At 42.3% G+C, this 26,897-nt stretch overlaps 2 protein-coding genes across 2 annotated transcripts in view; both read left to right on the forward strand.

Moving 5' to 3' along the window:
• RFX7 (regulatory factor X7) overlaps positions 1–16,352 on the forward strand; it is a 52,053-nt gene extending 35,701 nt beyond the window's left edge. The window contains exons 5-9 of the mRNA XM_075765124.1: positions 1,804–1,930; positions 4,565–4,639; positions 5,297–5,504; positions 7,795–8,090; positions 9,033–16,352. Of these exons, the coding sequence (XP_075621239.1) occupies positions 1,804–1,930; positions 4,565–4,639; positions 5,297–5,504; positions 7,795–8,090; positions 9,033–12,341 (4,015 nt within the window). The 3' untranslated portion in view covers positions 12,342–16,352. The remainder of the gene's footprint in view (positions 1–1,803; positions 1,931–4,564; positions 4,640–5,296; positions 5,505–7,794; positions 8,091–9,032) is intronic.
• Positions 16,353–25,968: 9,616 nt separating this feature from the next.
• The window catches only part of NEDD4 (NEDD4 E3 ubiquitin protein ligase), a 57,827-nt gene continuing 56,898 nt past the window's right edge, over positions 25,969–26,897 (forward strand). The window contains exon 1 of the mRNA XM_075764009.1: positions 25,969–26,098. Within this exon, the coding sequence (XP_075620124.1) occupies positions 26,054–26,098 (45 nt within the window). The 5' untranslated portion in view covers positions 25,969–26,053. The remainder of the gene's footprint in view (positions 26,099–26,897) is intronic.

Below are 26,897 nucleotides of genomic sequence, written 5' to 3' on the forward strand. Positions count from 1 at the left end.
AAAGGTATTCCTTTGCATTAACTTCAAAGTGACGTATCTAGATTCTGTGACTGACATACATTGAAATGAAATATGTTGGTATATAAATGTGATAGAAACCTTCTTGATGTCCCGTACAGAAACTAGACTAATGGCTGACAGTATATCAAGTTGTAGGCAAGATCCCTTGGTTTTGGACAGAGTCGCCCGGTAGCTGGGAGAAGCGGGTGCACACCAGCTCTGCAGGGAAATGTCAGAACCAAATAGCATAGAACCTGCTGTTTATCATCAAACCCATTACATTTGTGGTGGTGCTTTCCAAATGGAGGATACCTACATACAGCCAAGGTAAAAGCGGCAGAGTCTTGCTCTGTAAAAACTGGTGTTTTTACAGAGAAAATAAATGCAGTGGAAGTATCTCGAGAAATACATACTGCTTTCTGTAGAGCTACAGTTTTCAGAAAAGGCATTTTGACTGGCCTACTTGGATGCAAATGCCATTGCTAATCTTTACTGCTTTTACTAGGTGATGCTGAGAATGAAACATCTGTTTCAGGAGTGCTCCTCCTCCTTTCCTCCTCCTTTCCTCCTCCACAGGACCGTGTACAGTCACTTCTTCTTTTCAGAGGCAGGTTGTTTTTGTGTATTGCTGGTAGGACTTCTCACGGGAAAGGAGGTCATTGCGATCTGGTGCTGACTCTGTGACTGTAGAAAATTTGAATGAGAATGCCTTAATGGTATGTTTTGGGCCTTAGCGCATTAACAACTGTGAAATACCACAATGCTCTTGGACAAAAGGCAATATGGCATTCATATCTTTTGTGCAGCCTGAAGCACTTGCTGTGTAGGTAAACCTTCCAGAGCAGTTCCCGGTTTTCTCCTCTGCTTTCACATGTTTGTGATTTTCCAGAACATTCACATTTTGCAGCAAAATCAAAGATTCCTGTTCTTTGCCTCAAGGAGATATTGTTTAAATATCTCAGATGTTGAAACATCTGAATAGATGTCGAAACAAAATTCCTTCTGCTGTTTTTGAGAACTGAAGACAGATAACAGTTCCCATTTTACCAGAATAAGTAAACTTAGCAAAAAGATCACCTTTTATTGCTTTAGTCCTCTATATCATCAGGTTGTATACTCAGTTGCATCAAGGTCTACATTGGCAGAGGCAGTTGAAATCTCTGTTAATTTAGGACTGTTAAGGATGTCTGTAATTAAGCGGCTCTCAGTTCAGAAGTGGCACAGTGGTAAGAGGACTAGGTCCTCAGTACATGTTTATGTGACACCTATAACGGTGAAGCTGGTTCCCTGGGAAGCTATGTTTTATTAAATTCAGTTCTGCTAAGCTCTATTAAATTGGGGTTGTGTAGGCAGAATCTTTCTCTGGACACTGACAAATCTCTTACCTACTGCTTTTCAGGTATCAGGCAGGACTTCAGACCTTACCATACTCAAGCTATACCTCTGGCTAGAATAGCGTCTCTGCTTTTGTTATGTCCTAAAAAAAGTGAATTGAAACATGCTTCAAACTAAGTTGTGGAGTAAATCTTAACTGTGCTCTAGATAATGCCACTATTTGTTATGTCTCCACATGACTTGTCTTTGAACTCAGTAGAGAACAAGGCAAAAACCATGATATTAATAGCTCTGTTTATACATTTTTAATGCATTCAATTCGTTGTGGATAGCTTCATTAATGTTAAATGTGGTTCTAAATATGGATGGGTATAAGTGTTTTCTTTTGAAAACCTTTGATGGAGTCAAGCATGCAGGCTGGCCTCTGGTATTAACTTTGATTCCATTCTTGCTTTCTTTTTGTTGCAGGAGCTATTGTGACAATCTTGGCTACCACCCATTAAGTGCTGCTGACTTTGGAAAGATCATGAAAAACGTCTTTCCAAATATGAAGGCCCGTCGTCTAGGCACAAGAGGGAAATCAAAATATCCTTTGCTAGAACGCTTCTCAGTAACTTCTGCACTTGCCTGGAGAACATCTGTCATTATGGCTTAACTACCAGCTAAATGTAGAAGTAATGTTAAATAAAAAATGCAGACACTTTCCCAATGTTCTTTAAAAATTATTAATTGCGGTAGTGTTAGGTTGCGAGATATAACTTTGGAAACAAGTACTTAAATTTAGGTTCTGATGCTTAGTTGTCACAGCAGCGAGGAATCAAAGAAGCTTTATCATTTAGTGCAAAGGGAGATACTGGAATAAAGGAACTTGCCTTATATATGTGCAGTAACTAATATTTTATTGGTAGTACAGCTCAGAATTATCAGAATATTTCTTCCTTTTATATTATACTTGTGCACACCAGTAATTTAAAAGTTAGCTTTAAAGCCAAAGATCCTTCTTAAGCTGTGCTACAGATATTTCATAAAACTGCCTCTCCTCAACCGTTAGTATTGATTGCAAGAGAAGAGGGAACCCAGAAGTCATCACAAAAGCTGACATCAGGCTTGGAAGGCACAATCCCAGGCTTGTCCTGCCATCAGAGGGGGGAGACAGCTTCCTTCACTGCATGATGTAGGCGTCCTGAGATAGGAAAGACAATTCAGAGCAAGAGCTTCTAGGATGGGGAGCGCTGTCTGTCTCTGTGCACTGCAGAGTCATCTTCCCTGTGCCCTAAGTTGGAAGCCGCTTCTTTTCCTCTTTTCCTGTGTTAGAGAAATAGTCCATCTCAGAGGGTGTGCAAAAACACTACCCCATTTAATTATAACTTAATATAAACCTTAAAGTACTTAAAAAAACCTGATGTTGTCATAGTGTAATTAGACATAATCGTTACAGGCAGAACTATACACAGATTTTGGGACAGATTAGTTTATCCATAGGTAGCCACTGTGAAGACTTTGGGGAAAAATGTCTGCTCATGCCACTGGTGGTTCTGCTGCTTCAGCGTAGGGGCAAGAAGCTCTGCTAGGAAAGAAATGCAATAATCAAGTCTTAGGCTACAAGGATGTGAATTTTTCTCAGATTTTCTGAGACTAAGCTGTAGTTTGTCTAGTCTTTAGCACGCTGAGGTGTTCCATTAAAAAAATCCAAAACTGTTAGTGATTTTCAAAATAAGTAGTTTTTTCATCAGCAAGAATTTTGTCTTTTCGAAGTTGAGAATTACACCTTCCCTTGAGAATCCTCAGAAACCATTGTGCAGTAATGTAATACCTGCTGCATCCCCTGGGATCAAGTCTTGTTCCATTCTGATGTGCATGGTGGGCTAAGCCACTGCAATAAACAAGAGAGGGAGAGCGTTAAAAGGCATCAAGGTGCTTGTAGGCTCTAATTAAAAATCACTCAAAAGAACTATCAGTAATGATACGGACTCACTGTAATACTGGCCTTTGCCAAGGTCTCACTTGAAGCCTGCACTTACAGAGAGAATTAAATGCTAGCGGGCAGCCCAGAATTACTTGTCTTCCGTAGAGGAAAAAACCTTCCATGTAGTAGTCAATGGAAAAGTTATGTGTCAGTTAAATTGTTTCATAAAATGCAGTGTTGGATTATCTAGCAGTGGAGTCCAAAACTTAGTAGAGATGTTCTGGATAGAGCTAGGAAGAAATCATGCGTTGTCATTGTAGCTTCACCTAGGGGATCTCTTTCAGTTCTGATTTCTAAGTTTCTAATTCAGAATGATTAAAATGTGGCTTTATCTCACACTTACCTTAATACCTAGCCTCCTTATGTTTATTTTACTGTATTATACTCCATCCAGATTTAATGCAAGCAAATGCAAACTCCATGGTCTAGGAAAGAGAAATACAGACACATTTAGTAATCCTGAAAAGGATTGGTGTGTCACAGAGAAGAGACACTGTATGTGAACTCCCAGACTAATGTGGAGAGGAAAAAAGGCAGATTTGTTTTTTAGACCTATAAACAAGTGAGTAAGAGTAATGGAGGGACTATATTTTTGTGTACTGATTTGATGAGATCAGTGTAAGAACAAATCTGAGTATTTATGCCCATATTTTTACGGAAGAAGAATTAATCATGGGTGGGGACAGAGCCACAAATTGTGTGAAATCTTAGGAAGAAATGTTCTCACCAGTCACTCTATCTTGTCATGGGGAACTTCTTCAGTTTATAGAAGTCCCTTAGGAGAAGGATCTGTCAGGAGAAAGAGGCAAAAAAGAAGTCATCATAATAAAGTAAAACTAAAATTTGGGAATGCATTTTTTTCATAGTGATTAACTGTTGAAAATGCATTCTCCATCTCATTTTAGGAAGGGAGTTTAGTCCAAATTTATGTTAATGATTTAAATATTGAGTAGCTAATTGAAACTGCTTGGCATGTGTAGTGTTTCTTACTAGTCATCAAATGAAATTCATCATGCCCAGCATCACTTGATCCTCTACATAGATGGAGAAGCCCAACAACGTGCCCAAGAATGCTGCCATTCATAGGCTCTTGATTCTGGCTGGCTATGAGACTATGTTAATGACAGTAATTCTTAGTTCTGTTGTTGAGTTTGCTTATAAAACTTAAGAGCGGTTATCAGAGGAATTACTGCCCTTCGCTCCTATCCTCTATCCAACAAGCAGAGATGATTTAGACCTTAACTTTTGTTCACATATTGCTACAGTGGACTGAGGAAAAAGGCTTTTGTGCATATGCCAACACTGCCCAACCTTGATGTTCATAAAACTGGAGATGGGGTATGATATGTACTTGCTTATTAACATTTATTATGTTGTTTTTCTGTCTGAAATTTTCAAAACAAAGTGAACACCTGTGTAGTTTTTAAGATTTTTTTCTTTATGAAACTTATTTTCTGAATCATTTGATGTTTTCCTATAAAGCTCAGAACAAATTGCAGTGCTGTTAAAAAAGTAATTTTGGAGGTGAAGCAGACTTTGACAGTGTTGCCACCCACAAGCTATATCTTTTTAACTTTCATTCTGGTTTGGGTTTACTGTATATTTAAGAGGGAAAAAAAAAAAAAGTCAATGCTAGGGAAGAGGAACCGCAGTGAAAGAAGCAGTTCCTGGGTACCAGTGGCTGCTGAGGTGATACCTCCAAATGCAGGGAGCATCAGTTGTTGGTGGTCCAGATATTAAGATTCTCTCTGTGATTTTCTTCCAGAAATGTCAGCTCCATATAATGTCTTTGGAAACAACCAGTAGATTAATGTTAAGATGTTTCATTTTGAATGATATTGATGTTATGATCTCACTCTTCCAATTTCATGAAAAATTGAACATACTCAACTTTTTATGTGTTTCTGATCATCATTTGCTCTCTATTTTTGCTTTCATGCCTAAATGATCCTTTAATTTTTAAGTAACCTTTCCTCCTTTGTTTGTTTGTTTTAGTTGGATGGGACAGAGCCGTCTGGGCAGCTGCAAAGTGCTGATGAGGAAGTAGTCTCTGCAGCCTGCCGGCTTGTTTGTGAATGGGCCCAGAAAGTGCTGAGCCAGCCTTTTGATACAGTCATGGAATTGGCTCGTTTCCTTGTAAAAAGTCACTATATCGGTACCAAGTCGATGGCAGCTTTAACAGTAATGGCAGGGGCACCAGCAGGTAATGAGATAATTCAATGCTGAACGGATGAAATAGGGGATCTTTGTTTAAAGAGTAATAACGTCTTGGTTTGAGGAAGCACTTCTCTTCAGGGCAAACTTCAAATCTGGCTGAGCGTTGAGCATGCATTTACGTGATTTTAGTCCACATTGCTGTAAATTACTTTTCTTGCTGGTAGTCTGGGTAAAGAGATCTGAAAATAAGCAGTGGTCTCAGCTCTAGTTTGTGGTTCTCCTATTCCTCCAATGAGGACCCTGGTCTTTTAAAGCACTTCAGGGCATATGAGTAATTGTGCTGAATTTATGTGCTTTGCTAGATCAGGAGTTTGGTGCCGCTAGAGTACTGGTTTGTAGACAAATGGCTGGTGTAGCTGTGTTTCTGTCTGATAACTTGCCCTAATTTGAAAACAATTGTCTCAATTTTCTCTCAAGAGCAGATTTTCTTACAGGGTCCTTTGTTTCCCTCTTCATGCTCAGAATCAGTCACTTAATCATTTAAAGTGGTTTTTTTTGTGGCTATGGATGAAGTAAATTACGAAAATGAAGGATGAGGAGGGTAGTGCGGGTATACAACATGCCCCCCAGACTTCCTTCTGGAAGGTTCTGCCCAGGCCTGTCAAACAAAATGTGTTTGGATCAAAGCAAATCTCTTGACTTGAGACAGGCGCTTTCAAATGGAAACTGGTGGTCAGGGCTGTGGTTTGGGGTGTTCCCCTTCTGGATCATGTTCTTTCTCCTTCCAGCTCTCTTTCCTTTATTGCAACTTGGAACTGACGGGTGGCAGCAGCAGGTTTTGCTGCCTGCATGCTCCTTTTTTACCTGTCATTGCTTGGCTTCATTGGTTCTGCTTCCCGTGCTGCTAGAAGGAACACTAGGTATACATACAGCTCTTCAACTCGTGTAGCTTTTTCCCCTTGCTTCCTTCAAGAGAAGACGGTTTCCTTCAAGGAAAAGGGCGGCTATTTCCAATGCGTGCCTTTGACTTGGATAGTCATTTCAGGAGAGATTATTTCTAGAATGTCAAATAAAATTTTCCCATTGCTCTTTACCACAAGGAACTACAGTGTCTCTGTACATTAACTGAGGAAAAAGCAAACTTTCACCCTCAAAGATAGATTTGTTGAGGGTTTTTTTCTCATAAATGTTACTTGCCTTCACTGTTCAGCCCACATAGATGACTTGTTTTCCAGTAATTGCAATGTATTTGGGCATTTCACTGCTCTGTGAAGAAGGAATTGTGAAAGTGGAGATATGTTGTGGTGTTCAAGCTCTCATGATACATGCAGAGAGGATGGGCTCCCAGACCACAGTTCCTAAGCATCTCCTGGGTGTCTAAAACCAAATACTTGCACTAAAATGAGGTTGATTAATTTATAATTAGAGTTATTTTAAAAACTCTGAAACCTGCAAAGTGTAATTGAAATGGTGTTAAAGCATTTTTAGAGGGGCAGTTCAGTGGGGTTAGTTGGTCACTGAGACAGCGTGCTAATCCTCTTGACTGTTAATAAACAAAAGATCATAAACATGATGTGATTTTGTAAGGGAAATTGGTGTCAGCTGTGCAGATGAGACTAACTCCCTGTTGTTCTCCCTGGAAGCACCACTTGCTTGTGATCAGCAAGGCATTGTCTCCAGAGAAAAAATGTTCTCCCATTCTAATTTCTGTAGTTTTTTCACCTTTTCCTCCTTCTTTTTTTCTTTCTTTTTTTCCTGGACACTTCTCTTCTTGCCCTTCTTTCGCCTTTATCCCTGATCACACAGAGGTTGTGATCCATTCTGATGATATATGCATTGGCCATTAGATAATATCATCTGCTCAGAGCTCCTCCTCTGTGACACAGGCTCACAGCTTTCTGGAAAGATGTTTCAGTTTTAAAGCTGCCTTAGACATTGATAACAAAACAAAAACACAGTAGATGAGGAATTCTAAAGGTTCCTCTAAAACGTATCTACTGCCCTCTACTGTCAGTTAAATGAAATGCATTGGTTTTTAGACTTTGCTGACAAAAGTTGCAATTTGGGATTACTAGAAGCAGGATGCCAGTACATACTATTTTAGCAGCTAATGCTCAGCTTGTCGAACAGATAGAGGTTTTGCCACAAATGTGGAAATAAACTGAAACACTGAATAGATTTGAGCATGAAGTGGATGGGAGCACCTCATGGAGGAGGTGTTCCCAGAATGGTTGTGGAGATGCCTGCCATGTATTCTGTGTGGTTAGATACAGAAGTGACACTACAGCAGACAGGGTAAGTGTGGTTATAATTCATTATTCTTCTTTTGTATTCAGGAATAAAAGGGATTCCCCAGCACTCAGCTTTTATACCTACTGCTGAAAGTAATTCTTTTCAACCGCAAGTGAAAACTCTGCCATCTCCTGTTGATGCCAAGCAGCAGCTGCAACGTAAGATCCAGAAGAAGCAGCAAGAACAGAAACTGCAGTCTCCTTTGCCAGGAGAGTCTCCAGCAAAGAAAACAGAAGGCACCGCAACCAACGGCGTGACCGGTATATCTAATGGAAGTCCTGCCATTCTGTCTCCTCCACCTATTGGCATTGTTGTGGCAGCCGTCCCCAGCCCGATACCGGTAATGTTCTTCAGCAGTTTTCTAGAGAAACCACCTTACAAAAGGGTTGTAAATTGTCAGTAACTAAGCAGTGGTGTTAGTGGGATAAAAAACGAGTTTCTGTTCAAAGGCTGGGTTCCTTGGTGCTTTCTGTCCCAATGACCGTGTTATACCACATGAGTTATGGGAGTGATACAGAGGCAGCAGAATTCTGATCACATAGCATAGGCCAAGTTTGTCTTTCAAATCATTGACAGTGGGATTTCAGCTAGCAATAATCAAGGTTATACATGGGAATAATTGTCCCTGAGATGAAGTTTAACCAGACGAGACCTGACACCAGTTGTGTGGGTCGCTGAGCCCCTAATATGGAATCTAATTTGCCTTTCATTGGCCTGGTGCATTTGTTGACAGCAACAATTTTATTTTTGCATGAATGTCTGTAGTATGCAACATCTTTCTCTTTCAGCCATACAAAACTGGGTGGGTGGTGGGGGAGAGGTTTTTTGTTTTTAAGATGTTAGCTGTGTTGTCGATTTCAATAGGTAAGCCAATACAACCCTGCCTGATAGCGGGTTTGTATTTAACTCGCTTTTGAAACCTTAATAATGAGCAGTGTTGTGAACAGGTCCTCTCCTCTTTAACCTTTGTATGTCTGTCTTTTTGTTCCATGTGGTGAAGGATGGTATGAGAATGACCCTTTCATTAGCAGAAGAGCAGATTAGTGTGTAGACCAGTGCCTCGTGCCTTAAAAATTGAGGCCACATATCTGTCTACCAATACTTAGGCAGACAAATACAAATTGTCTTGGATATAGTTGAAGAGCTTGTTTTGTTTCAAACTGATGTTCGTAACTTTGGTGTACTGAGCTGTGTTGTTCTTCACCTTTGAAATGAGGTGGTCTGTGGGCCCTGGGGACTTTCTTGCTTCATCGCCACACCTTTTCTTTTTCTCTTTCTACAGGTGCCAAGGACCAGGCAGTTGGTGACGTCCCCAAGTCCTATGGGATCATCTGATAGCAAGGTCCTGCCACTCAACGTTCAGGTGGTCACTCAGCACATGCAATCAGTCAAGCAGTCACCAAAGACTCCCCAGAACGTTCCCGCCAGCCCAGTTGGTGACCGCTCTGCCCGGCATCGCTACCCGCAGATCTTACCGAAGCCAGCAAATACCAGTGCTCTCACCATCCGCTCTCCCACGACGGTGCTTTTTACTAGTAGCCCAATCAAGACTGTTGTGCCAGCACCACATGTGAATTCCTTAAATGTGGTAAAAATGACAGCAATATCTCTTGCCCCAAGCAACAGTAGCGTGCCTGTCAAACAGACGCCTTCAGTTAGCAGTAGTGCAGGAGCAGTGGAAGAAGGGAGGACTGGTCCACAGATCAAAAATGGATCTGTTGTTTCACTTCAGTCTCCGGGATCCAAGCCTAGCACTGTTGCAGCTGCACCTGCAGTCAAGATCAAAATGGAACCAGAAGCATTGCTGGATGAGAACTCAGTACAGGGCCAAGAGAGCTCTGATGTGTCTAAATCCATAAAGGCAACCCCTGACCTGCCTCCTGCTCAACTAATTAATTTTGAGGTTGCAACCTTGAAGGTTTCAGCTGATGATGTGGAGGCAAAACCAGTTAAGGGCTGTGATCAGGGAGCTGAAGAAGCAGGGACCAAATATAAAACACAATCTAATGAGATCACACCAGTTTCTTCAGCAGGCAATAATCAAAGCACTCTAAAGCTCTCGGTTGCCAGTCAAAACTTGTCCAGCACCAGCATCGGTTCACCTCCTACTGGTGAGTCTGCGATTAAAGACAAAACATGCACTAAGAGTCCAAGAAAGCGACAACCTTCTACACTTCAGGATTCCCAGGTACCACCTGTAAAGAAACCACTGGTGGAACAGCTTTCAGCTGGTAGTGCTGTGGAGGGTCAAAAAGCAAACAGTGTTAAGAAGTCTCCAAAGGTTGGATTGTTAGCTAACAGTGACAATACAGCAACACTTGCTCAAGTTCCCAGCAAGGTATCTGTGAAGGTGCCTATACCTTCTGCAGCTGCAGCAAGCTTAGCAACAGACCTTTCTTTGAGCACCAATTTAAATACCAGTGATTCTACTTTAGGACAGCAGCTTGTATCAGCATCATCTCCAGATATAAAAGTAAAATTGGAAGGAAACATGTTTATCATAGAAAATGATTCAAAATCCGATGGCAGCTTTAACCCAAATACATGGCACCATATCACCAAAACCTCTGACTTTGCATCTGTGAATTGTGAACAGCAGCAAGATATCAGTGTTATGACTATTGCAGGGCACTCTGGATCTGGTGACTTACCGGAATCGGCATGGGAGCCAGTGCACTGCGAGGGTATACAGCAGGATGTGTACAACCAGCAGTTACAGAGCCAGATCCAGGACTCCTCCTTGGGTCAGATGCAAGCACAGTCTTCAAATCAGTTACCTCTGCAGTCTGAGCTGAAAGAGTTTGAACATACAGTCCCTCAGTCAAATGAAAACTTCTTTTCATTTGATGATGACCTTACCCAGGACAGCATTGTGGAGGAGCTGGTGCTCATGGAGGAGCAAATGTCCATGAATAATTCTCATCCTTATGGTGGTTGTCTAGGAATGGCACTTCAGAGTCAGACCACAGCTCAAGGAGCTCCTGTGTCATCTCATCCAAGCAGCACGCACTTTTACCATTCAATCCACAACAGCACTCCGATTCACACTCCCACCCCCACTCCGACCCCAACTCCCACTCCCACCCCAACTCCCACACCCACTTCTGAAATGATCGCTGGATCTCAGAACATGTCCCGAGAGAGCCCTTGTTCGAGGCTGGCTCAGACGACTCCCGTAGACAGTGCTCTAGGAAGCAGCCGGCATACGCCCATTGGCACACCACATTCGAACTGCAGCAGCAGTGTCCCTCCAAGTCCTGTGGAATGCCGAAACCCATTTGCATTTACTCCCATCAGCTCCAGTATGGCTTACCATGATGCCAGCATTATATCAAGTAGCCCCGTGAAGCCAATGCAGCGGCCTATGGCTACCCATCCTGACAAAACCAAGCTTGAGTGGATGAATAATGGCTACAGTGGTGTTAGCAATTCATCGGTTGCAAACCACGGCATCCTCACGAGCTATCAGGAGCTGGTGGAAGACCGCTTCAGGAAACCCCACGCTTTTGCTGTTCCTGGCCAGTCATACCAGTCTCAGCCGCGCCACCACGATACTCACTTTGGTCGCGTGACTCCTGTTTCACCTGTGCAGCACCAGGCAGCCCCTGTCAGTAGCACCACCAAGCAAGAGGGTTTTGCTGTTCCTGCTCCTTTGGACAGCAAAGGAACCGGTTCCTCTCTCAACAACAGTCTGAGATGCCGGAGCGTGAGCCCTGCTGTCCATCGCCAGCGTAATCTCAGTGGAAGCACCGTTTACCCTGTTTCAAACATACCACGCTCTAACCTGACATCTTTTGGAAGTCCTGTGACTCCTGAAGTTCACAACGTATTTGCTAATATCCATGCAGACACCAGTGCCAATAACATAGCGCAAAGAAGCCAGTCAGTCCCGTTGACTGTGATGATGGAGACGGCCTTCCCGTCTCTTCAGAAACAAACGAACACTAAAAAAATAACCAATGTGTTGTTAAACAAACTTGATTCTGATAACGATGATGCAGTGAGAGGTTTGGGAGTGAACAACATGCCCTCAAATTACACAGCCAGGATGAATCTCACTCAGATTTTAGAGACATCCGCCGCTTTTCCTAGTGCCAACCCACAAAATATGATCAATTCCAGCAATTCAGTTTATGAATTCCAGACACCAAATTACCTCACAAAAAATAGCAGCACCGATCAGATCAGTTTTTCTTCTGGAGATAACCAAGCACAATCAGACATCGGAGAGCAGCAATTAGATTTTAGCAGCACTGTAAAAGACCTTTTAGGGGAGGACAGTCTGCCAACAAACCAGCAGCTGGTGAATCAGGTGGCATCAGATCTCAATAACGTTGCATCTGTCTTTTCCAGCGACATCAGGTTGTCTTCCGAGCTCTCAGGCAGCATTAACGATCTGAACACTTTAGACACAAATCTACTGTTTGATCCAGGTCGTCAGCAGGGACAAGACGATGATGCTACACTGGAGGAATTAAAAAATGACCCCTTGTTTCAACAAATCTGCAATGAATCCATTAACTCAATGACTACATCGGGTTTTGAGTGGATGGAGAGTAAGGATCATCCTGCTGTTGAAATGTTGGGTTAATCTTGTTTTATAATGTGTATGTAGCACACTGTATCTAAAAGACAGACGTATTGTATTTGTCTTAATGGAAGTGCCTCCCGCAGCAGAAACACTTGCTATGTATTGTGGCATTTTAAAAAAAGTTTGCTGTACCCGTTGCTCATTCTTCAGCAGGGAAAAGGCAGTCTTACCAATTTTAAACAAGTCTCTGAAGGCGATAGGCTATCAAAGCCAGTATTAAAATTTGAATTTTATAGTGTTTCCCATTCAACATTTCTTACTGTAGCAAATAGAGAAGTGGTGAAGAGCCAGCCAGCAGTGACAGCTACGGTTGAGGCTTTGGGAGGGTTTGAAGTCGAGCTTGTTAGTAGGCTTTCCATACTTTGTATTGCTTGTTACTTCTTAGTAGATGATCCTTACTGACCTTTGTCATTCAGGCCTGACACGCAGGGTGCCTGCAGATAGGTGGGTGGTGGGGAGTGGGTACAAGTGAACCAGGTGACATGCAGGTGCCTGATCACAGTGCAGCTGCCTTGAGCACTGCTCGGTGGTGAACTGTGGGAAATCTCTGTGGCACTGGTGGCATTGACATCTCCAGTAAAACGCAGAGATAGGAAAAACTAACAGGAACGATCAAGGAAAAAGAAAGATGCACTAAATTTTTTATTTAAGAGAAATAAATCTATGTAGTTATTTTATCCATTAATATTCATGACATACTTGATATTTTAGTTCTCACTTCAATGTTTTTATATTAGGTAAAATTCATGTGAAAAGATTTTGAGCACTGAGATTTAATCTAGGCATAACACCCTATTTTAAAGTGATAGGTACTGTTTAATTATTTATCAATGTTAGAGAAGGAACATGATATTTTCCCTCTTTTTTTAAATAAAAGAGCTATTGGAGCTCATTAAAATACTATTTTTAAAGATTCATTTTTTAAGTTTGCTCTTTCCTAACCTAGTGGAGGGTGTAGGAAGATGTTCTTTTCTCTGTATTTCCGTAGGTTGAGCCTTTCTGTCTTGCTTGCTTGCTCTCTTTCTCTCAAACAAAAGATGATTAAAATAATAGAAAATGTGGTTGATCTAAAAATGTTTCATATAGAGCCATAATACTGCCAGGCACTTTACAGATACACAGTAAGACATGTGATCTTTTTTTTGGTAAAACTTATTTTAAAATAAGTACTTACTGTTTTAGAAGCCTGAATTCCATATTCATAGTGATTTGACAGGACTGGTGAATCTAATTATTTTTAGAAGTCCTTAGCTGCCCCCTCTGGAAAATGAGATTATTTAGACTTCTGCCTCTTTAGTTCCATGAACCAAAACAGACCTTTTGTTTTATCAGCATGGCATGGATCTCTCTTAATGGTGAAAGGTGAGAGGTACTTAACTGGCCATGGCCCTGATGCTAGAAAGAGGACTTGCAGAGACAAGCCTTTACAAAAGAAGTGGTGCACTGAGGATGCTACAATACCATCCCTTAAGCTTGGTCTAAACTTGGTTATTTTTCCTGTGAACTGACACAAAACAGAAAACAGAGCAGAAAACATTTTCATCTCTTGCATTACTTTTATGAATTGAGCAGTCATGATTTCATGAAGGGGGAAGCACAATAAGCCCTCCTAGATTTACTTAAGGGGAAGATGCTCAGATTTTTTTGGTGATTAGTGTTTTTTTGTTTTGTTTAAATGTCTTGGTCTTCTGTTTCTTCAGTTTTTGCTAATGACTTGAGATTGCAATACTGGTCAATTTTTTTGGCGGTGCTGATTCAACGTGTGCTGCTGCATTGGCACTTGAGGTGCTGGTGTACCACAGCTTCTCTTGCTCTTGCCCGAGTTCATCACCAGTCTGAGGCCTCTTCTGCAGGGACAGTTGTGCCGAGCTATAGCACCTTATGGGGGCCTGATTTCACTGTGCTTGCATCAGAAGTTTTGGTGCTTCGTCAGGAACAAACTTGGAGAGTTCGAGCCAGCCTTGAAGCACATGGATGTGTGATGGTGTGGTTTGCTTCATTTAAGATCAAGTGACCCTTTTAAATTTTGTAATGAAATGGGGAGACTAAAAACTGCATGGTAGCCTTCTGCTGCTTGTCCTGCCAGATGTCTCAGTAAGGCTTGAACCATTTTTCTTGTAGACTGAAGTTGCTGAAGGCAGGGTTTGAGTTGTGTACCTGCCCATGGCCTTTTGCCATAGATGTGCTGAACATTCTCTCACCTTGTTGACTGCACTAGGTCTGAGAGACATTCGGCACCTCTTTTCCCCCCTCCCCATCCTTGTGTGAAGTGCCAGCACTACTGTGAATAGGTGAAACCGACCTTCCGATGGAGAGTGATGAGGGAGGACGCGAGCACCGGCGCTGTGGGGAGAAGCTGCGTGCATGCTGCAGCAGCCCATGCGTTTGCGTGACGTGCTGGTCTGACCTCCAGGTCATTAACACCAAGACTGAGGTGGGCTTGGTGGAAATCAGTTTTTGCCTAACTCCACTAGTTTTTTTTAAGAACATTTCTCAGAAAAGCAAGAGTAGATTTAAAGCTGATGCGTTCTAAATTATGCAGCCATCACCAAAGGTTTTTAAAAGTGCATTTAAAATTGTTTTTAAATACAAGCATTACATTGGGCCTAACGTGACTTAATTAGCAGAAATATTTTATAATCAGTGGATTTAAAGCAAATATGTGTTTAATTTAAGAAGTGTTAAATTCAATAAGGATTGTTTCAAGTAAAATCCAAGGCACAGGCACAGCTTTGTACATTGATATGTATTATTTTAGAGGTGTTTGTGTGTTGGTGTTATAATTAATAATGTTAGGTCCCTGTATTTAGTGCTAGTTAGTTCTTTACTATACATTGAGACAGAGCACTACTGCACACCAAAGTATGCAATACCCAAAGGAAAATTCTGTGATTCTAACAAATGGAAGCCTGTCTGTGTCAGATACTCCAAAACGAAGAATTTGATACAGTTCTGACCCCTTGTTTACATTATTGGCTTCCTACTAACATGAGAAAGAAATTATTTTGATAGCAGTTTTTGCTAAAGTATACAAACTAGTGAATTTGTACCCTGTGTACAGTATTGCAGCAAACACTTTAAATTTGGTTGGTTGGTTAGTCCAGCAAACTTTCTGGGTTCATATATTGCACTAAAATTCTGTTGAACCTGTGGCAGGCACATTCCTTAGGATAAATGCAACAAATACGGCCCACAGATTTAAAAAAAAAGGCAAAAGAAAAAAACCTTTTTAATGTGTTTCATTACTAAAAGGCAAAATGTCATTGAAAGTGACAGGTGAAATTGTCTTATGTAGCAATGTGCATTGATCTCAATGAGATATTTCTATTTCTTATTCTCTTACATGAGAATATTACAGCAGGAAAAATTAAGTTTAGTTTGCTTCACCATGTTAATACATGATCACAAAACGTGCATGAGTGTTAATGACTTAATCTTGTACAGTACTAGATATATTCCTGTAACCACTTTTATTTTTTTTATTCTTTTGCTGTATTGAAACTGGTTCAGTGTTAACCAGGTGAGCATAGTTATTCACAAGTTATTTACTTTTTTATGTTAACTAATTCAGCTTAGTTATTGTTGAATATGTTCCTTTCTTGGATTATTTTTTATTGTTCTGGTGTTGAAAAACATTTTTGCATCATTTTATCATGATAAGAATTCATGAAGTAAATAATTTGCAAATAATTGCAATAAGCACTGACTTCTGAACTGAAAAGAAGGAAAGCGTTTCTTGTGCAGTGCATCTGAGGTTCATATAATAGTCTTGTACTATACTGTGCTTTATTTACTGCACCGTAAGGAAAGAAAAAATCCCTGTTCCACGTTTTCATTTAGTGCAGGAAATCCAGTTCTCCCCTCTTCCCCAGTGTTTTGTTGTCTGTTGTACTGCTGAAACTACAGTAGTTGAATATTGCAGTAGCATTTCAGTTATTTTTTTTATTGAAAGTGCTCAAAAATTGTTTTTTAAATGTTTTCAAAAACAATAAAAACATTTTATATTAAAATGACTTCTGGAGTTTTTTCTTTATATGGAAAACGTGTGTTTAAGGTTGACGTAAAATACAGAGCTTTCTAGTTTGTGCAAAGACAGATCACAAGCTACCCAGCTGTACCAACTTGCAGCAGTTGCTGAGCCCAATCATATGCTTAAAGCTGAGCGTGAAATGAATCTTCCTAGCTGGGGTGCCCGCCAGTGTTCCCAGCACAGTCTATGGGAGCATGATGGAAAAGTATTCCCACAGAGCAGAAGCTGGATACAAAAAAATGAGGGTGAGGATAAATATTCAGGGTTTTATGCCAAAAAGGTAGCACTGGTTAGCAGACTCCATCCCAGACTGCAGAGGGGCTGAGATGAGCTGGCAGGTGGCAGATCTGATGGTGGCACAAAATCACTTAGGTTCACCAACAAAGGAAACGAATCATCAGGGAGACATAAATGAGATGATATGAATGAAAGAGCATCAGAAAGACAGATTAATTTTAATATCATATTGGAGGGAATGCTATTAATACATCTCAGTGGATTCTAAATTAATGTGCTCTAAAAAGACTTCTCAATAAACAATTCACAGACACGGTTTCTCCGTGTTCCATAGTCATAAAAAAGGCAAATTAAAAGTTCCCAAGGAATGAGATAGAAGAGGCTATTTTAGAAATTGATAGTTCCTCTGTAGTAGTAATGAGTTTTAATCGGAACCTCTCAGGTGTAGACTGGAAAGAATTAGCCTTAATGGTTAATAAAAAGGGTCATAAAAGCAAACAAATCTGTGACTGTGAATGGAAACGGCCTAACATGAAAGACTTAAGAAGGTGGAAATGTTAAACTTAAATGCATGATCAAAATAGCTACCTCAGAAGTCATGAGCTTTGTAGGTTTCAAAAAGACTAAATATTTATATGTTTAATGAAGACATCCAGAGTAAATTCTAAATAACTGCTTAGAAATGTTTTTACATCTCCAGAGATATAAATCTGCAGGTGTGAATGCAGCTGGTATTCTGCTAAATAGAACCCTAGGGCCATAAGGATTGCTGTGTTGACTTAGCTGGTGGTTCATGTAGTTTGTATAGTCTCTTGCAATTGATACCACCATCTTCTCCAGATAAACAAGCCCTGCATTATTAGGTGGTCACAGAATAAATGGCCTCTGCGAAAGCTGCTCTCCTATACTGAAGAGCTGGAAGCTCAATCTGAACACAAGGCATTAGAGCTAGGGGGAGTGTATAGACTAGGTGACCTCCAGAACTAACTTCTGACCTCATTTTGTCAGCATTGCATCAAGGCTGGAGGGTTGAGTAAACCTGACTGGATCTGATGGTGTAGCATGGCTGCTCTCACTCAGGTAAAGTTTAGCATAATATTTGATAATCATCAAATTCATCTGACAGCAAACTTTCAATTATCTAGGCCTCCTCTGATGTGTAAGTCAGAGATAACCAATACTTGGATCTTGCTGCCCTCTTCCCCCTCTTACAAATGGAGCGAGTTCAGCTTGGATAAGGAGAGGACATATGAGAAAAATGTGTAGTGAGGCTTACAAATTGTGGAATAACTCTGGAAAGCAATTTCAAACTTAAGAAATGAGCAGTGACCTGACCATACACTTAAGATGTTTCTGAATAACGCTTATAAGGGAGTGCTGTAAAACTTTGAATCTGCATACTGTTTCTAATCGTTACCTGTAATCATCCAGACCAGACTATTGAGGAGTTACTGATCCACATAATAGTTAACAATTAACCTGAATATGCCCAGGCCTGTGCTGTGCTGCCCATTGGGCTTGGATTCAGCCTTGTGTTGCACTGCGCTTATCCCCGGGCTGCAGGGTAAACTTGGCCAGGTAACCATAACAGAGGAGCCTGCAGGCAGCTCCCACTCTGTGCCCATGATTACACCACCTGTGCATCCTTGCCTTTATCTAAAAGTGCAGGAAGACATTCTTGTGTGAACATCCTTTCTGCTTGACAGTAGAAATGATGAACAGAGTTGTTTTCTTGTAAGAAAATCCCATAATAGCTTAAATGACCAAAATGGGATGACACTTCAGGGGCAGGATCTGCAAGTGGATTGGAGGCCCACTGAGTGCAGCATAGCTTGGGGATCTGAAGGGGTATAGGACTATCTCTACTGTCCTCTATTTCTTTATAGTGGTAGCTCTAGCAAATGGCATTTTTGAGCAATGCTTCACAGAATCTGAGCACGTTTTTTACTGCTATCATAACAAACCAGCACCTCCTAGTGCATAATTAACATTCCCTAATGAAATTGCAGATCTTTTAGTCTCTTTTGCTTTTCCTGCTCAACTTGTTGAGGAAAGGATAAAATCTAAGCAAGGCCAGATCAAGTCAAAAGTGAACTGAGCACATGGAGAAATTTGCTTAGAAAACATACAGTGCTAAAAAGATGGCAGTTTCATTCTGCAGATTGCAGTGTTTAAATACCCAAAATAGACGACCACCTTGATATAATGCAGAATATATAACCAAGCAATTTTAGTTCCTGATAGATCATAACATTTCTGCTATGTGCTTTGAATATGTAGGAGATACCCTACGAGTGATGTAAATGCTTGAGATGTGTTGCCTTGGAACATTTGCATATCTATTCTCCAACAGCTTTGTCGTGGCTCCTCCTGAGTCTCTTCTTCCTGGGCCTGCCTACCTGTTTTCTATATCTGGTAATGCCTCAGCTCTACAGTCATTACAAAGGTCCATTTTTGTCCCTGTGGTTCATCTTTCCTCTGTTGTCAGCGTCCTTTTAATAAACTGGATACGGATAATATATGGATTATGATAAGTTATGTATCATTGGAACTTTGCCTATCCACACTACCTAATTAGATGATGCCCATTAGAATGAAATTTTCAGTGGATCTCAAGCTGCTATTTCAAATAGTTTTCAAATAACGTTAGTGGTATGCTACTAATCTGGAGCATACTCTGTTTCATATGTGGGGTTTTTTTTGGACACAAATGTTAAAATTGTTCTTGGAAAAATTGGCCCAAGGATTGAAATGAGTCTCAGGAGCTTATCAGAAGGTTCCATTTTAACTTACCTATGCATACAAGTAGCCACTTTTGGTAGAAATATTTTCAGAGTAGTATAGAAATGATACCAAATAATCTAAACTTGTTTTTAAAGCCTTCATGTATCGTAAAGGTAGGAAAAAGGAGATGCATAGAAAGCTGAAAATACATCTCCATTCATTCAGGATTTGATAACCTTATGTCCAGTTATTAACTTGGTGCTACTGGATTTTTGTCAAGACTAAATTGAACAGGGCACTACCTGGCTGCTGCTGGGGCTGAGTCCATCTGTAGCCTCAGGTTTTCTGAGTGCCATGTAGACAGCAGGAATCAAGAGAAGTGACTGTCCCTGCAGCCTTCCTCATGTACCTACTCATTGCTACAAATCTGTGCTCTCAACACCCTTACTTTAGAGAGCTATTGGGCTCCCTCTTCTCAAATATCCTTGTTTTTCAGTATGGATGGGAAAACACAGCTGCATAACTGTATTACATTGTAAACTAACTGATTAGGACTCACTCATCTCCTTTCTCTATCAAAAATACCCTTGAGTGTTCAATTTTCACGTTCTGTATCAGTTGTTCCAAGGTCTGTGATAATCAGTTCCCAGAGAAATCAAGCCCAATTCCTCCTTGCTCTGAGAAAAAAAGGCATTTTGAAATGTGCTGTTTAAAAAGCTGTGTATTAGCAATGGTTATTTCTCATTGGAACAAAATGCTATTTGATTCTATTTCAAACTGCTTTGAAAATCAGAACAACCTCTCCCGCTATGTATGTATAGATGAGAGGGTATACAAAGCACCCATGTTCAGGAGGCCCCCCCTCAGAGGTTCTTGTGCCAATGGCGTAACTAAAATCTACTCTCACAAGGATTACTTGTGGAAAGCAAAACTAATGCTAGGGCCTAAAATGGCTGTCTCTAAAAGAGCAAAATAGGAGACCGCAGTGCTTACTAATAAGCAATTGCTGAAGACCTGTTATGCTGCATATAACTTTAGAATTATTTTGCTGCTTTAGGAGTTATCTTAAGTTGCAATTTTTTATAAATAACATTTACAAAAGGTAGCTATGTAATACAGGAAGATATTTGCCTTTTCCTTTGTTAGGCAGAGGTAATAGTCTCCTCACTAATAGGTATCCCTTCACCATGTGCAAAGCCCTACAGATCCTTGTCAGACATCCTGGTTTTTAGGAGTACTTTCTTGTGGGATTACTTTCTATGCCAGCCAGAGCTGAAGATGTGTGGCCACTTCTTGGATGGTGTGCTATTATGGCTAGTTTGGCCTTATCAGTAATTAATTCCCAGTGGCAACACTTACAAGTTCATTGGAAGCCAATCAGCGGATCAAGGGCAACACATTGAATCCGTGTACTCAAAAGTAATTGAACGCTAAAAAAACTTCAGAAGTAAATCAAACCAACTTAAAACAGCAGTTACTTACTGTTCCCATTTTCCTAATGAAATGAGAGAAGCACTATGAGAAAGAGCATCTTGTGTGAAAATGATAGAGGAGTAAAGATGGGAGTGCATGAGTGCTGCTCAGTCACACACCCAGTCAGAACAGTACCTTCCTCTGGTCTTAGTGATGTTCTAGGCACTGGCAAAAAGCATATAGCACATACTGCTTCATAGACATATGGAGAATGATAACCTGAAGGTACTTAAAGAAGAAAAGCCCAAATACGTCATCCTCAGAAAGATCTTACTTCTGTAACACTGCGGTGGGTTGAGCTGTTAGCAGAAATATACACAATGACTGTGTTAACCATGGGATGACTGGTGATGAATTAAGCTGGGACCAGCGTGACAGCAGTTGACTGGAGTTCAGCACCTCCGGATTTTTGTTCTGGCAGCTCTCCTCCCCCTCAAGCTGAAAATAGGGAGAGAAAGATGACATCTGAGTGGTGGTGATTCAGACAAGTGTTTACCACTTCATTCAAATGCATATGCACAAAATGAGTGTGACTTCCCACCTCCACCACAGTTGCTCTTCTTACTATGCAGGTTTGCTCATCGAGCCAGAGAGATTTCCAAAAGAAATTGCTTGTAAGCTGTTATACTAGTCACAGAAATTAGGAAAAACATTTCTTACAGCTTTCCCTTCTCACAGACTCTTCCTGTGAGAGCCGGAGATCTCAGCAGCTTTCCTGGGGGACAGGGATCTCGGGGAGGGGGGGGCGGAGGGACCTGGCCCAGGGCAGGTGTTAGTGCCTTGGGAACACAGACCCACGCTTTGAGAGCAGTGTTAAATGTTGCCTGCAGGCTGCCCTGAAAAGGAGCTGCTTGAGTGGAGAATTTCTGGTTCACATCTGGTCTGTCCCTGGTTGATGGTCACGCCTTGCTGTCATCCTGCAGGGATAAGTATGGCTGCAGGGTTTGACACAGCTGGAGGCAGTGGCTTGGCAGCAGGCAATGCAGAAAGCAACACGTGTCCAAACAGAAGAGATGTTTCTTGTAAGGGAAACCAGAAAACTTGAGGAAAACAGAACTGAGAATGAAAAGGAGCGGTAGGGGCTGGTGAAAACCTGAGCGTGAGCTAATGTCAGTCTAGTTGCAATACAGAGACAACAGTCAGTCTGGGGTGACTTTTACCAGACTGAAGCTCTTGCTTACAAAATTTAAGCTTTCATCTTTGTATCAATTTTGCATCTTGTTATCATGGTGTTGGAAATACAGTGTTAAGCCCCAGGATCTAGCATGTATTTGCACATAACTGTAAAGCCAAGAAGAGTGTTGAGTCTTGTGCACTTAACTGTATCTCTGGCATTAGTCTCATTAGTGAGTCATTGCCATGGTATTAAAGAAATTGAGATTACTAGGCTATCAATATGTATTTACTTCTCTTAGTCATAGGAATGACTCACTAGCACTATAAATTTTTTCTGTTAATTCCCTCCTGTATGTAGTTTTCCATTTACCTGCCACTGTGACATTGTGAGTGGTTCATCATAACATTTTCTATTGAATGACTCAGTAGAACAAAAGACAATGGGACAAAAATCTGTTTGTGTCATTTGCATCCGGATTTTTTGTTTAATTGCAGTTAAAATGACTTCTGATTCCTTCAGTTTAAAGGAAAAGCAGTGAATATAATTTATCCAATTTGATTTAGAATCCTCTGTAGCAAAAGTGTATCCTATATTTGATAAGATAAAACATACTTTGACGTCACTTGATGTCCCAGCTTTTGTAACTTAACCATGACTGTAGTTAATATATATTCTTAACCTAAAGATTATTTTATGATGACTCCCTTTGGAATTATGAAACAAATCTCCTTTTCCCACATTATTTCATCCTTTAAGAACACGCAATGCTTTCTTTTTTGCAAAGCAGTTCAGTATTATAGCTTATGGATTCTCTCTAACTTTTAAAAGCATTTACGATAAAGACAGACACAAACCAAATATTGTGAATGTATATAAAATTCAGACCACAAATTGTGTCTATCAGGCTGAATGGCATCATCTAAGAGGTGGAAAATATTTTTTAAAATTGTAATTTTTCAGTCTTTCATGGGACTGAAGGTTAATTTAGATGGCAAGAGAAGTCAAATTTCTTTGTTACCAGATGACAACTCATGGAGTTGGGATGGAGTAATGAGATAAAATATTAATATGTTTTGAATGGTCTTGATATACAGCTAAAGTGTTCCATTGCACTCAGATGATCCAAATGCAGGTTATTCTCTGCAGCCAAAAATCAATTATTTGCAGAAAGAGGAAGAGCTCTCAGAAGAGCTCTCTTCCACTATTAGTCTGTAATTGCATAAGAACATAAAATATTAAATGCTGGAGATATATATCTTACATAAGAACTGAATTATTTGTTAACAAACAGATCGTGGTTTATTTTCCCTTGTTTTTAAGTAAAAGAATACTTTAATTTAAAATTCTTCTATTTTGAGTGAACTGCTAGATGTCTTGCTGGACTATTGAAGATAACTATTGATCCCACTGAAAATGTGTATAGACCTTACCTAGCATATGGATGCCTCAGTAACAAACCCAGACACACAAGCCTTGTTGATAGCAGGTCATCTACTCATGAATTTGGGATCTGACTGTGTTGTAACTCCTGTTCTGGACAATCAGTGGTCTTTCCACACAAAAAATGAATCAGTGAGATCTTATTTGGGGCTGCATTACACTCTACTACTTAAAAAATGTAATATAAAAAATTGTGTATGGTAATGCCCTGTTGTAAATTTCAAAAGGCCATTGTTTCAAATTTCAAAGTTATTGAAATGATAAGTTATTCGGAAATTAGTGTTTGAGTTTTGATGTCTTACAAAAAAGCTCAATAAGTAATGTGCTCATAAAATATCCACAAACAAAACCTTTTTTAAACAGGACTTCAGGATGCTTGAGAATGCTTCTTCTCATAGCCTTCTAGTGTACAGAAAAGCTGAGACTGAGACTAGAAAACCAGACAAGCAGTGTTCAGGCAAGTGACAGCAATGTTGTAGTAGGAGATTTAGAGGAAGAAATAAACCAGTATCTTTTATTAGACTTTTTTTTTTGGGGGGGGGGGGGGAAGCTTTTGAGGGTCTGCTGTTTTTTGTCTGACATGGTTTGTACACTCTAGCAGAGCAGAAGAGACAGCACTGCAAACCCAGGTATTCATGCTCGACAGCCACGACCCCACACGCTTTTTCTAGCAAGTAGTAAGGACAATTTGCTAATCAACGTTAGGCTCAATCCCAGAAACAAGTGATTCACAAAGTAACCGGACCTGGAAATCGTGCCGGCTGTAACTGAGGCAGGTTTTCCCTGCTTAGTTGTCACCCAGGAACCTTCCCACTTAAATTTGGACAAGCCTCTAAACTTGTGCTGGGAGAGTGCTGTAGGCAAGGCTGAGTGAAGGTAAACAACGTGTATCCAGAGGCTCCATCCAGAAACTGAAGGGGGTTATTTCTGGGTCTTTTTCCCAAACTTGATCAGTTGGTCTAATACAAGACATTGTTTCCCCATGTAAATCTACCTGTTCACTTTCATAGATGATCATAACTATGAAGGCACTTCCCAAAATGCCACTTTGTCTGTTTCTCAGACACTCACCTAATTTTTTATAGGTTCCCTTTGGAACACGCACAAACTGATTTTGCCATTGAGATTGCCTTTCCTCAGAGCTTCCTGCTAGCCCTGGGAGAGCACAAGTGTGTGTGATACCAGGCACAGGCTTGCCTGAGTCCTGCCATGGAGGTGTTAGTTACCTGGGTGTTTCGTGATCTGCTTGGGGCACCATCCAAAGAGCTGAGCCTGGGACTGTGTTTATTTGGGAAAGGGTAGAGTTTCTCATCAGATGATGAAAGAAGTAGGTCACCCAGGTTGTGAGGGGCAGGTTGGATGAGCTGAAAGATGATGAAAAACACAGGCTCACTGCCAGTACAGGTGCTGCTGCATTTGTTCGTTGTTAGCGACACACGGGATTCTCCACATGTTCATCCTAAGACGAAGGTACATTCTCTGCACTTACGGGCTCTGCAGTGCCCGGAGGAGTTTGGCTCAGGCTTGTAGAGAGGCTTATGGCTACAAAGCTCACACTAAACCACCCTATTTTATTTACACTTATTTTAGCATAGCTCTTCCGGTTGTCCTCTGTTGGGAAGGCCGGTGAGCAGCGACTCCTTAGCGATTCACGGGCAGCTTTTGAAGGCAGTGTGAATTCCAGCCATTTACAAAACCATCACGGAAACAGGTCTCTTCCAACCAGAGCGTGGGTGATGGCTGGGAAGCACCACTGAACGGGCGATTTGGGAATGACCTCAAGCGTTCAGCTGAGACGTCATTCTCCCTTACTAAGGTAATGTACTTGTAAGTTTTACCGGGGCGGGGGGGGGTGGGGCTGATTTATGTTTTGAGAAAATGGAGTCTTTAGAACATTGTAGCTTTGATTTCAGACGAGGCTCTTACAGTTTTTCTCTTCTCTGGCATTCTGCCTGCTTGGGTGCTATGTCAGGTCAACTCCTCACACAGCAGGGACTTCCTTCCTCCTCCCAGTACCCTGAGCACTACCTTGGCCTGGCAGGCAAGGTCCTTTCTCCACATTGAAGAGAATTATTTTTTCCTCTCATTTTTCCCAAATTTTTGCAATTCCAGGAGGTTCCCTGGTTGTGAGGGGTTTAGGCAAGAGCTCCCACAGCTTGCGCCTGGCCCTCAGAGATGCAGAAAAGACTCCGACGATGTAAACCACAGGGAAAATTCGTAGAAAACCGATTTTATTCACCCCATGACGTACCTAAGGAGCGCCCCCCGAGCAGGGCAGGGGGGGCGGGACGCGGCTGTCCCTGAGCCGGCCAGCGGCGCGGGGCGCCCTGGGGGCTGGTGAAGCTGAGGGAGGCGGCCCCGCCCCGCCTCGTGGGGCCGCGCGCCCCCTCGGGCTGCCCGCGCGGCGCGTGTCTCCGGGCGGGGCGCGGAACGAGAGCCAATCGGAAGGCGCTGCCACCCCCCCGGGTGGGCGATGGCGCGGCCTTCTGCGCCAATCAGACGAGGCGGAGGGGGCCGGAGAGAGGAGGAGGGCGCGTGCCCGCGCTTGCCGTGCTGGGGGGCGGCCCTTGCTCGCGCGCGGCGGGCTGTGGGCGGGGCTGTGGGCGGGGCGGCGGCAGGCCGCACCGCGGGGCGGCGGCGGCAGCGGGTAAACACGGCGGCGGGGCTGAGGGGAGCGCGCGCTGCTCGGCCATGGCGGCTTCCCCTGTTGAGGTGTTCGGGCTGCCGGGCGAGGAGGTGAGGCCTGTGACCGTCCCCCTGCGCCTTCCCCTTTCCTTTTTACGCGGAGGGCGGGCGGCGGCTTCCCCGCGGGGCCGGGCCGGGCCGGGCGGTTCTGCCCTCAGGGCGGGCGTTTCCTGCGGGCCCGCCGCGATCTGGCGTGGCGGCGGGGTGGGGGGAGCGAGGCTGAGGGGTGAGGTGGGGGGGCTCGGCGCCCCCCCCGTGCCAGCAACCCCTCCGCACTGGCTGCCGGGCCGCCCCGCCAACCCCGGCCGGCCCCGGGGAGCGCGGTAAGCTGGCGGTTGCCGTGTCTCCTAGCACCGGCATTCCCGTCTCTAGGCTGCTTTTTGAAAGCTGTGCGAGCCTCCCCCTACAGACGCAGAAATTCGCGTGCGTTGGGCCGCTTCCTCGTGACGGTGCTGGATGGGTGAAGCGGGGTTTCTTCTCCCCCCGCTCCCTCCCCTGCTACTGAAGAATAAAGTCTTTGTTTCAGGCTTTGTCACGGACAGCGTTTGCAGCCCTGGAGCGGTGCGTGGATTAAAATTGTACAAAAGGTGGTTCGGGGCCTGAGCGATGGTGCTTTTCTCTGCATTGCCATTAGCGAGAGCGTGAAATCTTGTGTGCATTTCAGTGGTTTTTGCAATAAACTCGTAGGTAACTGAAAGTGACTTCTCTGGTGAGGTTGTAGTTCCTGAGCACGTGGATCTCTGAAAGGTGGCTGATACTGATATACCTGTTACTGTGCTTAAGTGGTCGGCAGATAGGGTGGGCTTTTGCATCATAACTGGCTTGTGCATAGGGCAGAATATTGATGGAA

The sequence above is a fragment of the Balearica regulorum genome, chromosome 12, assembly GCF_011004875.1.
Source record: "Balearica regulorum gibbericeps isolate bBalReg1 chromosome 12, bBalReg1.pri, whole genome shotgun sequence".
Classification (NCBI taxonomy): Eukaryota; Metazoa; Chordata; class Aves; order Gruiformes; family Gruidae; genus Balearica; species Balearica regulorum.